At 49.1% G+C, this 11,026-nt stretch overlaps 1 protein-coding gene across 1 annotated transcript; it reads left to right on the top strand.

Annotated features, from left to right (window-relative positions):
* The first annotated feature begins 1,586 nt into the window (after positions 1 to 1,586).
* Positions 1,587 to 8,818, top strand: LOC109759643 (very-long-chain aldehyde decarbonylase GL1-5). Its single transcript, XM_020318469.4, has 10 exons — positions 1,587 to 1,739; positions 1,828 to 2,051; positions 2,221 to 2,453; positions 6,528 to 6,747; positions 6,917 to 7,292; positions 7,382 to 7,489; positions 7,575 to 7,775; positions 7,880 to 7,978; positions 8,120 to 8,296; positions 8,381 to 8,818. Exons 1-10 carry the CDS (start codon positions 1,680 to 1,682, stop codon positions 8,540 to 8,542), a joined length of 1,860 nt encoding a protein of 619 aa, XP_020174058.1. The 5' UTR covers positions 1,587 to 1,679; the 3' UTR covers positions 8,543 to 8,818.
* Positions 8,819 to 11,026: the final 2,208 nt, after the last annotated feature.

Below are 11,026 nucleotides of genomic sequence, written 5' to 3'. Positions count from 1 at the left end.
AATAAATGCCAACAGCGGCAGCTCGACAAAGCGTGGCAGACCCGCGACCGCTGCGCCCTCCGGATACAAACCACCACAGCCCTAGGCTCCGATCTACCGCGAACTAAGCAGCACCTCCAAAAAGGGATGCGACGCCGACGACGCTGCTGCCCGGAAAAGACCTAGGGTTTCCCCCAGTACGCGGAGGGAGATGGGGGATAGCTACTCCCCACACCCTCCAAGAAGGGATAGTGGCACCCGCCGGTGTCACCGCATCGGAGCCGGACGAACCGGCAAGGATTTCTCCCGCATGCCAAACCCCACCAGCCAATCGGAGCCGACCAGCCAAACCACCGCCCAACCATGCGCCATCACGGTTGCGCCGCCACCAACGCCGTCTCGCTGCGAGCACCACCACGAGGCCAAGAAGACCGGAGAGAAGATCCAAGCGACGGGAGCAGCAACACCGAGGCCGAGCGGGAGGGAACCACCTCCACCGCCGTCGTGCTGGAGGTTCGCGCCTCCGGCACCGGCGCGGTAGCCGTCCGGACATGGCAGCGGGGCATACCAGGCCACCCCTGGCCCGGCCAGGCCCGAAATGGGCCCGCTAAGCCCCGCCGGCCACGCTGCAGCAGGCTGGCGTCGACGCCACCCGCCCCCGCCGATCATCGCCGCTCCCACCGCCTCCTGATGGCCACGCCAACGCCACGCCTGTCGCCGGCCCGCCCAGGCCCAGATGGGGCCCGAAGGGCTCAGATTTGGGCCGGGCGGGCGCCGCCAGCCCGCGCCGCGGCGCAGCCCCGCCGCCAACGGCGGCGCCGCCGCACATGACCGCCGCTGCCTGAAGACACCGCCCGGAGCGCTCCGTCCCGTGCCGGAGAAACCCTAGACGGGTAAGGGCCGGGGGCCGCCGCCGCCAACGTCGCCCGGGCCAGGCCCGCGGCGGGCGCCAGCGCGCCCGCCGGCGGCAGGGAGGAGGAGGAGAGAGGGGGAGGGCTTGCGGGGAAGGAGGGGAGGCGCGGCCGGCCGCCCGCGGGGGCGGCGCGGTGAAAAAAGGATTGAAGCCTTTCTTGTGCATTATTAGTGAGTACATACTCACTATTGGTTTTGCATCAAACAAAATAATGCTTAAAAATTCGCCCCATCTTAATCTTTTTTCATCCTCTTCCACTGGTCCTAATTACGACTATATTTAAACTATTTGCTTGTGTCCCTTAAAAAACCGCCCCATAAATTCATTTTTTATGATCCACACTGGTCCGTAAATTCTACCCGTAACAGCACGTCCCCATATTCCGTCCCCCGCAAAAAGAAAACCGTCCCCATTTGTAGCGTTACACCATATAGCTGTGCGGACGATTTTGTGGATCGGAGCACACCGCTCTCATTGAATCAGAGGCTACCTCTAAGAGGAAAAAATCAAAGAGGCTAGCCCTAAGAGGAAAAAAATCAAGCAGAGGATTGGAATTTTGGACCAATTTGTGGTTACCTATTGCCGCCAACCCATTCAAGTGCAGTTATGTTGACACCAACGTAGGATGTTAGACCACCTGCTTTACATCCACCCACATAACGGGCCTATAAATCGAGTGGATACAGCGGTCATCTCGTCGCCACGGCCCACAGGTGGCAAAGAGCCATCATATCATAGGCATCTCCTCGCTGAGTGGTACGTACGTAGTAGTACCATCTAGCTTGAGATGGCTACGAACCCCGGCATCCTCAGCGAGTGGCCATGGAAGAGGCTCGGCAGCTTCAAGGTACGTACCTAGCACTAGCAGATTTGCACCACCTCGATCGCAAGCAGTCCAACATATACTGTGGATGAGATGAGGAATGCATATGCAGTATCTTGTGCTGGCGCCATGGGTGGCGCACGGGTGCCACCTCGCGGCGACCAAGGGGTGGAGGGAGCTGGACCTGGGCTACGTCGCCATCCTCCCGTCGATGCTGCTCCGGGCGCTCCACGACCAGGCATGGATCACCGTGTCCCGCCTCTACAACGCGCGCGGGAAGCGCCAGATCGTCGACCGCGGCATCGAGTTCGATCAGGTCGACCGCGAAAGGAATTGGTACGTATATATGCTCCTACATGCTCTAGTTTGGTCGACTTATATCCACCAAAAGGATAATAAGAAAGCTACCACCAAAAGGATAATAAGATTCAGTCGCAAAAAAAAAGGATAATAAGAAAGCTAACGTTGCATGTGTTTACATGTGTGTGTATAATGCGCATGGCAGGGACGACCAGATTATCCTGAGTGCCATCCTGCTCCTCCTCGGCTCGCTGTACCTGCCGGGCGGGCAGAACCTGCCATGGTGGAGGACCGACGGCGCGGTGCTGCTGGCGCTGCTGCACGCCGGCCCGGTCGAGTTCCTCTACTACTGGTTCCACCGCGCGCTGCACCACCACTTCCTCTACACCCGCTACCACTCGCACCACCACGCCTCCATCGTCACCGAGCCAATCACATGTGAGTGAGGCCCCCTCGCGCCCTCACCTAACATGCTTTTTTTCGACGTGACCCTCGCTTAACATGCTTAATTAATTAGCTGGTGAGCTATCACATGGTTTAACCCCGTCTAACACATGCAGCGTAATCATCAATGAAAATTCTCAACCTGTTACCTGTACTTTCAATATGTTTGAAACATTCAGAGGGTGACCCTACCAACAGTTCCGACATAGGGGCTGCTACCAACGCTGTCCGTATCGAAACACACACCTGACTATTAGTATCACTAGATTTGTCGTTTCTCCACCTGCAAAAAAAAAAAAAGATTTGTCGTTTCTCCACCTCTCCGAAGGTGACCTCTTCCCATTTGATGTGACTTGTCAACCAACTCTTGGAAGGCCTCGCTTCTTAGCCAGGAGAGCGCTTAGGCAAACTCCAACACGCCTATACAGACGGATGCAGATTTTGTCTGTTTGAATTGGCTAAACGGATAAAGATGTTCGGTTTCGTCCGGCAGGTCGTAGGTGCGCCCAACGTGGCCGACGCATGTGAGAGTTGGTCATTTAAAAAATAATTTAATTCAAATAATTTTTTTAAAATATAAACTTAATATTTAAAACACTAGCGAAAGTCCACTTACATTAATTAAAACTTGAAACAGTAACACAAAAAATTAAAAGAAGCAACCCGTAGCCCTAGGTGGCGGTGTTGTCCTTCTCGTTGGTCAGGATGATGAACGCCGACGCCTGCATTCCAGGAAAAGACCTGCTGGTAGGTTGCGAGCACTGCCACCTGTTGCGCCCCATCTGGCTGCTTCGCTTGCCGCTCAACCGCCAACGCCCACGTCCCGGTGTCGTACAGATGCTGCCGCTCCTCATTGTCGGTCACGTCCACCCACACGGACGTGCACAACACATACTACGCCAACGTGCTCGTCCACAGCCATGATTGGAGTGGCTCGGGCGCGGGTGGCGTCGGTGGTTGTGGTGGTGGCGCGTTGACCTCCACTCCGACTGCAAGTTCGCCCAGAGCTAGCGCAAGGCCAGGCCACCTAGCCATCTCCTCGCGCTTGGACTCCTCGAGCACCTGCCTTGTTGCCTCCTCGAGGGCCATGGCGTATGCGGCATTCTCCTCCTCGTCCTCCTCCTCCACGACCACCGATGGTGGTGGGGCGCCGCCCCAATCTTGAAGTTGTCCCGCCGGCGCACGTCGTGCTCCATGGCGAACCACCCATCCTAGTACGGCAAGTTTGCCGCGTAGTTTGGGTGGTAGAGGAGCCCGGGCAGCTCGGATCTTGGCTGCACGCGCGTGGTCAGATTGCGGCACTGCCGACACCGGAATGAGGTGCCAGCCGTGCGGGAGGTTGACGTCCGACCACGGCAGAGGCACGCGGTACTCCCAGTAGTGGCAATGGTGCACGGGAATGTACATGTGCTGGCGTGCCAGCCGGCCCCGCGGCGCCATTGTGAAGTTGGCCGAGCGACGCCTCAACGATGACCCAGCTTCATGGTCATGCTGGCCACGCTTGCTGAAAAAGCCCATGGTGGCGGCGGTCAGGGTTCATGTTGGCCGGCCGGGGAGCAAGCGTAGATGGGGGATGGAAGTGGATGGGGCGGCCGCCCATGGTACGCTTGCCATTAAAATGGAGGGGTCCAGACGCTTCCTAGGGTTGACAAGCGGGCCTGGGCGCATGTGTGGCATTGAATAGGACGGAGGCGGTGGTTGGGCGGCTGGCACGCGGGCCTGAGGCAGACACCGAAAGGACCCATGGTGCATCCATCTCGTGTTTGTTTGGACGTAAATTGGGCCCAAATTTGGGTCAGAAATGCGTCCGGACGGACATGAAGTGGACAATATTTGCAGCGGGGGCGACACATTGGGCTGTGTTTTTTTGCCGCCCCGGACCCAAACGGACACGCGCGGACCAAATGGGTTGGCACGTTGGAGTTGGCCTTAGCTTTGGTTCGACAAGTTTTGTGTGCCATGCATCTGCATATACTTCTTGCAATTGCACCCACACCCCCCCCCCCCCATCGTCTGACCCCGAGGTGCTCCAGTTTTTCTGGCCTCCACTACGTGGACCATTGGCAATGGCAACTCTTGCCCTTTTTGGGTCGATCCTTGGCTCGACGGCAATTCCATCCTCAACCTTGCACCTGCCCTGGTGGCACTTGTGCCTAGCAGGAGGCGGCGCTCCTCACGGATGGCAAGACCATGCACGACCGCGCTTGGATACTTGACATCCAGGGAGCCCTGGGGCCGGCCGCCACCGTCGAATATGTTGACCTTTGGCGCCAACTACAACATGTGACGCCAACCCCGCAACCAGAGACGATCAGATGACGCTGGACTGAGAATGGCGTTTACTCGGCGCCCTCATGCTATAATGCGCTATTCTTGGGTTCTACTTCTTCCTTGCATTGGCATCTGATTTGGAAGACCTGGGCACCCCTATCCGTCGAATTCTTCCTTTGGCTGGCATCCCAGAACAAATGTTGGACCGCCAATCGCCTCGCCTGCAGCGATCTGCCTCATGAGCTGACTTGCATCCTCTGCTCCCAGGAGCCCGAGATGCTTCACCACGTCCTCGTGGGCTGCGTCTTCGCTCGAGTTACTTGGCATGAGGTTCTCTCCTGGGGCCGCCCCACAACTCTCCCGCCAGATGGATCTTTTAGCTTATTCGATTGGTTGTCCACGGTCTGGGACGCTACTCCGGCACCCTTGCGACGTGGCCTGGCCTCCATCGCCACCTTCACTGCCTGGTCACTTTGGCGACACCGCAACGCCGCAATCTTCGACAAGATTACACCCTCTTCCTCGACACTTGTTTGCGCGATCAAGGAGGAGGCTCGCTCCTGGGCAGCTGCCGGAGCCAAAGGACTAAATATATTAATCCCTGTAACTTGAATTACTACTTTTGGGGCTGAGCATCCCCTCTGTCGTCTGCGCGCCTAGGGTCCCGGTCACGCCAGCTTGTGCACGTGGCTAGGGTGCTTCCCTGTATTTTCTACCCTCTATCAATGCAATGATACGTTTCAAAGCATATTCGCAAAAAAAGATTTGTCATGTTAAAAATGCTTCCTATCAAAAGTATGCATTTTATTGTCAGCAAAATTAAGAGAGCGGACGTTTGGCTCCCGGGAGCCATGGAGGCCTTTTTTCGAAAAAAATCAAAATTCAAACTTTTCGGTTTCAAAAGAATCTGAAAAAAATTGTGCAAGTAAAAAAGTATGTTATGTCTATGTGTGTAAAATTTCAGAATGAAAAACGTTGAAATGTGACCTGTACAAAAAAGACAAATTCATGGCCTGGGAGGATGAATAGTATCATGTGTTAAAAAGCCCCAGATTTGTCTTTTTTTGCACAACCCTCATTTCAACTTATTTTGCCCTGAAAATTTACACACATGTGTGTTATGCTTCATGTATATGTGTGTTTTTTTCAGAATTTTTTGAAATGTAGAAAATATGAAATTCGACAAAATTCAATTTTTTCAAAACTGAGCCGCATGGAGCTCGGCCTCCAAAGACAATATCCGCAAAATTAATGGCTAAATGTTTAAACTTCGTTCCTGGATGCTGTCAGGGGCCAGTTGTATTCACATGAAAATGTTCAAACAATCAGTCTAGAAGCTAGTAAAGTAGCAGTATGTGTACGTAATTACGTATGTTACAACTTAATACTGGTAGGAATGTAGGATATAGTTTCCTTTTTTCTGATTTGACGACATAAGTTACAACTAGCTAGTATCTTCAGCGTGGAGGCAGAGCTCTACATTTTATTTTGTTGAGTCTGGCAGAGCTCTACATGCTCTCGTGAACATGCTCCATAATATGCATCTACATTTGTAACATTTCGAATAGAACAGGCATATTTTCCTACGGTGGAGAAAGGGGAAGAGTACAATCAATTAGCTATACAGAATCATGTTAGAATCATATCTGCTGAAAATTAATTCACACAGTTGGAGATATATATCAAGGGATCAACTGAATGCATCGAGCTACTAGTTGCTCTCCTTTTACTCTCAAGACCTGATCTCTTTCTGAACAAGTACACCTAACGAGTCATCGTCATGTTATGTTCATGCAGCCGTCATCCATCCCTTTGCCGAGCTACTGGCCTATCAACTGTTGTTCTCGGTCCCAATGATTACATGCGCATTGACGGGAACCGCTTCCATAATCACGTTCGAGATCTATGTGATCTACATTGACTTCATGAACAACATGGGCCACTGCAACTTCGAACTGGTGCCTAATCGGCTCTTCGAATGGATCCCCCCTCTCAAGTATCTCATGTACACACCATCGTAAGTGTTCCCTCTACTTGTGCAAAGAAGTCAGCTCTCCTTTATCCTACTCTCAAACACAGGCAGATAAAGCAAGGCAAAGTTCAGTTATTGTAGATTTTACTCTGTAGAATTAAGCTTTTGTTTCCATGATTCTCAGTGTGTAATCTGCACTGTTGCTTGCTTCTAGGTTTCATTCTCTTCACCACACTCAGTTCCGGACAAACTACTCTCTTTTCATGCCGTTCTATGACTACATATACAACACTATGGACAAGTCGACGGACACGCTGTATGAAAACTCACTCAAGGGCAAGGAGAAAGAAGTAGACGTGGTTCACCTTACGCATCTCACCAGCCTGCAGTCCATTTACCATATAAGGACCGGGTTCGCCCAGTACGCCTCCAAGCCGTACACTTCCATGTGGCAACTGCGGATCATGTGGCCCGTGTCATGGCTGTCCATGGTACTGACGTGGGCATACGGTTCTTGGTTCACAGTTGAGAGGAATTCCATGAAGAAGCTCCGGATGCAGTCATGGGCTATACCAAGATACAATTTCCATGTAAGAATATATCATGTTTGAATTTTAATCAAGAATACAGCTGGTAAATATATTGATTGTGCAAATTTATAACCTTTTCGTTTCTGCAGTATGGACTGAACAAGGAGAAGGAGGCAATCAATGACCTGATTGAGAAGGCAATATCTGAAGCTGGTAAGAAAGGAGCTAAAGTTGTTAGCCTTGGACTTCTGAATCAGGTATGCCATTTCTTTCATTGTTCAAATCTTCTGCAGTTCAAATCGTAGCACAGCTTGTAACTGATAACAACATCTTGAACATCAGGCGCATAGCCTCAATGGGAGTGGAGAACTTTATCTGCAGAAATACCCAAAGTGGGGGGTAAGACTTGTGGATGGCACTAGCCTAGCTGCTGCAGTGGTCATCCATACTATTCCCCAGGGCACAAATCAAGTTATCCTTGCCGGAAAGATTTCGAAGGTCGCTCGTAGTGTTGCTGCAGCACTCTGCAAGAAAAACGTCAAAGTAAGAACCACCTAGCCACATCTGCTCCAATTCAAATTCAATCATGCACACAAATTGAAATGGAATTTTGTACGAAAGTGTAACAAGCCAATCGTATTGGGCAGGTCATAGTGACAAACAAGCAGGAGTACCATCTCCTTAAGCCCTGTATACCTGAAAATGAAGATGGCAATCTTGTATTATCAACAACTAGCACTGCAGAGGTAAGAAGGAGAATTGAAAACAAGGGGCTTCTGAATTTCGTCCATTCTTATAGGAGATGAATAGGTTGCACCATATAGAATAGCATAATGGCTAATTAACAAACCGCATCACTATTCACTAGTTGGCCTCAATGTTTCAAGGTGTGGCTCATTGGAGAAGGTCTGGATGATGCTGAGCAGTTGAGGGCACCGCGAGGAACAGAGTTCATCCCATTCTCACAGTTCCCGCCAAAGATGGCGCGCAAGGACTGCTGCACCTATGCGATGACTCCTGCAATGGGTGTACCTGAATCGATGCAAAACGTGCACTCGTGCGAGGTAATACGATCACACTAAGCTGCAATCAACTTTGGAAGAGCCTCAGTACATCATCTACTATTTACCAACTTTGGTTGTTTTCAGAATTGGCTGCCAAGGAGGGTCATGAGCGCGTGGCGCGTCGCTGGAATTGTTCATGCATTGGAGGGATGGAGCGAGGATGAGTGCGGAGATGCAGTGCTGAACCTGGAGAAAGTGTGGTCTGCGGCAATTATGCATGGGTTCCGCCCTGTTGCACAACTTTGATGGCTATGCCATAATCTTCAGATAGCCATGCCATAATCTTCAGATAGCTATGCCATAATTAAACAATGTTAAGGGAGAAAGGCACAAATTATATTGGACACCACAAATGTAAACTCCCAGTAGTTTCATCTGCTACGATTGGCTCTTTACTACACTATTTATCTTCTATGCAATCACACCGACAATGAATTAATTATGTATCACTATCTGTTGCATCAATAATGTAAGTCAATATAGAAACAGAGATGAACCATTTATGTGATCATTTTACATTTAGACTTGGGATTTTATTTTTCCGAATATCAGGTTGAAATCCCTGCCTCTCCGTCATTGTGATGCACACATCTGTTTTTACTGAATTTGATGCAAGGCAACAAGTCCAAAGTAGTCAACAAGCAGGGTACATAACATAGACAAGTACCACAGAACCATTAGACTAGTCACAATGAGTAGTAACTTAGACTAGTAACATGCATATGTTACTAGTCAATGTTACTACCTCCACAATGGGTAGTAACATATGTGTTGTGTCATGCAACACTTCATTTATTACGTTGTAGACTCATCTTTTCTTGATATGTGTGATGTTACAGTAACTAGCTATGTTACCACATGCCTCTCTTTCTTCATTAATTACATGCCACATCATCTATTTTGCCTAGATAAGTGTGATGTTACCACCTATGTTACTCCCACTATGGGTAGTCTTACAATATATGACTCTAACACCTAGGACCAAGTCGACTTCTTTGACGCCTTCAAGAAGGGGTACACGCTTTGATGTTGCCGTTGCCGTTGCCATGTTGGAAAGAGATTACTCCTTTAACAAGGTAACGACACAAGTTTGTGGTTGTTGAGGCTGACCAATGAAGGCCCAACAAGAGTTTTCACCTCGAACATGAAGTGGTGCTCCAGTCACCATCTTAATAACAAATCTTCCAATAGTTGTGTCGGCTAGTACTCTAGGCCAACTTGATCATAACATAATAGCCAGTGTAAATACAAAAATTGCTCATAGTTGGTACTCTCTCGATTCTAAATTAATTAAAGTTGTAATCAACCGTGTCTAAATTGGACAAACTATATAAAAATGTGCTAACAACCAATTCCCTAGCTGGCCCTATCTACACCATGATATGTCTCCAACGTGACTATAATTTTAGATTGTTTCATACTATTATATTGTCATTCTTGTATGCTTCATATGTCATTTTATATTATGTTTATGGATTAACCTATTAACTTAGTGGCCAGCGCCAGTTTCTGTTTTTTTGCCAATTTCTTTGTTTCGTGGAAAAACCATACCAAACGAAGTACCAAACACGATGAAACTTTATAGTGATTTTTTCTGGACCATGAGAGACCCTAAAAGCTTCGGGGAGAGACCAGACGATACACAATGGAGCCACAAGCTCACACGACGCACCCCTGGGGGTGCCATCAGCACTTGTGGGCCCCCTAGGCACCCCCTGACCTAAATGGTGACCTATAAATTCTCTAATATTTCAAAAAACACCAAAGAGAGACCCGAAACAATTTTATTGCCGTCGCAAACCTTGGTTCTTCCATGATCCCATCTGGAGGCCTTTTCTGGAACTCTGCGGGAGGGTGGGGACCATTGGGGAGGCAATCTTCATAGACCTTGCTGCCTCCGTGATGATGTGTGAGTAGTTCCTACAGGACCTATGGGTCCATAGCAGTAGCTAGATGGCTCTCTCTCTCTCTCTCTCTCTCTCTCTCTCTCTCTCTCTCTCTCTCTCGATCTTCAATACAATGATCTCCTCTGAGATCTATTCGATGTAATTTCCGCAGTGTGTTTGTTGGAATCCGATGAATTGTGGGTTTATGATCAGATTATTCATTAAAACTATTTGAGTCTTTTCTGAGATTTATCTGTCTGTAATTTTATAGGTATGCATGTTTTTCAATCTATGAGTCTTCTTTGGCCAATTAGATGAGTAGATCTTCAGAGGGAGTGGTGCATAGTAGTGGGTTCAATCTTGTGGTGTCCTTACTCTATGACTAGAGGAGTTGCGAGGCACATATTGTATTGTTGCTACTAAGGATAAAGCGACGGGTTCGAACATATTGTTTGGTCTTACTTTGTCTACTTATGTCATCTTGCTTAAAGCGTTACTCTATTTGTCATGAACTTAATACTTCGAGATGCATTGCTGGATAGCAGTCTTGGGTGGAGTAATAGTAGTAGATGTTGTTGGATTAACGGTCTACTTGTCATGGACGTAATGTATATATATGAATCATGCCATAAGAATCATAATCATAACTATGCGCTATCCTGTCAATTGCCCAACAGTAGTTTGTTTACCCACCGTTGTTATGCTTATGAGAGAGATGCCACTAGTGAACCTATGGCCACCGTGTCCATTCTCCATTATTACTAAAAACCTAAAATTGCTCGCTGTTTTTATTTGTTTACATATCACTACCAGATTTGGTCCTTGCAATTGGCGAGAAGGGAAT

Source organism: Aegilops tauschii, chromosome 1 (assembly GCF_002575655.3).
Source record: "Aegilops tauschii subsp. strangulata cultivar AL8/78 chromosome 1, Aet v6.0, whole genome shotgun sequence".
In the NCBI taxonomy this organism is placed as follows: Eukaryota; Viridiplantae; Streptophyta; class Magnoliopsida; order Poales; family Poaceae; genus Aegilops; species Aegilops tauschii.
This window is presented reverse-complemented; position numbering and strand designations above follow the sequence as displayed.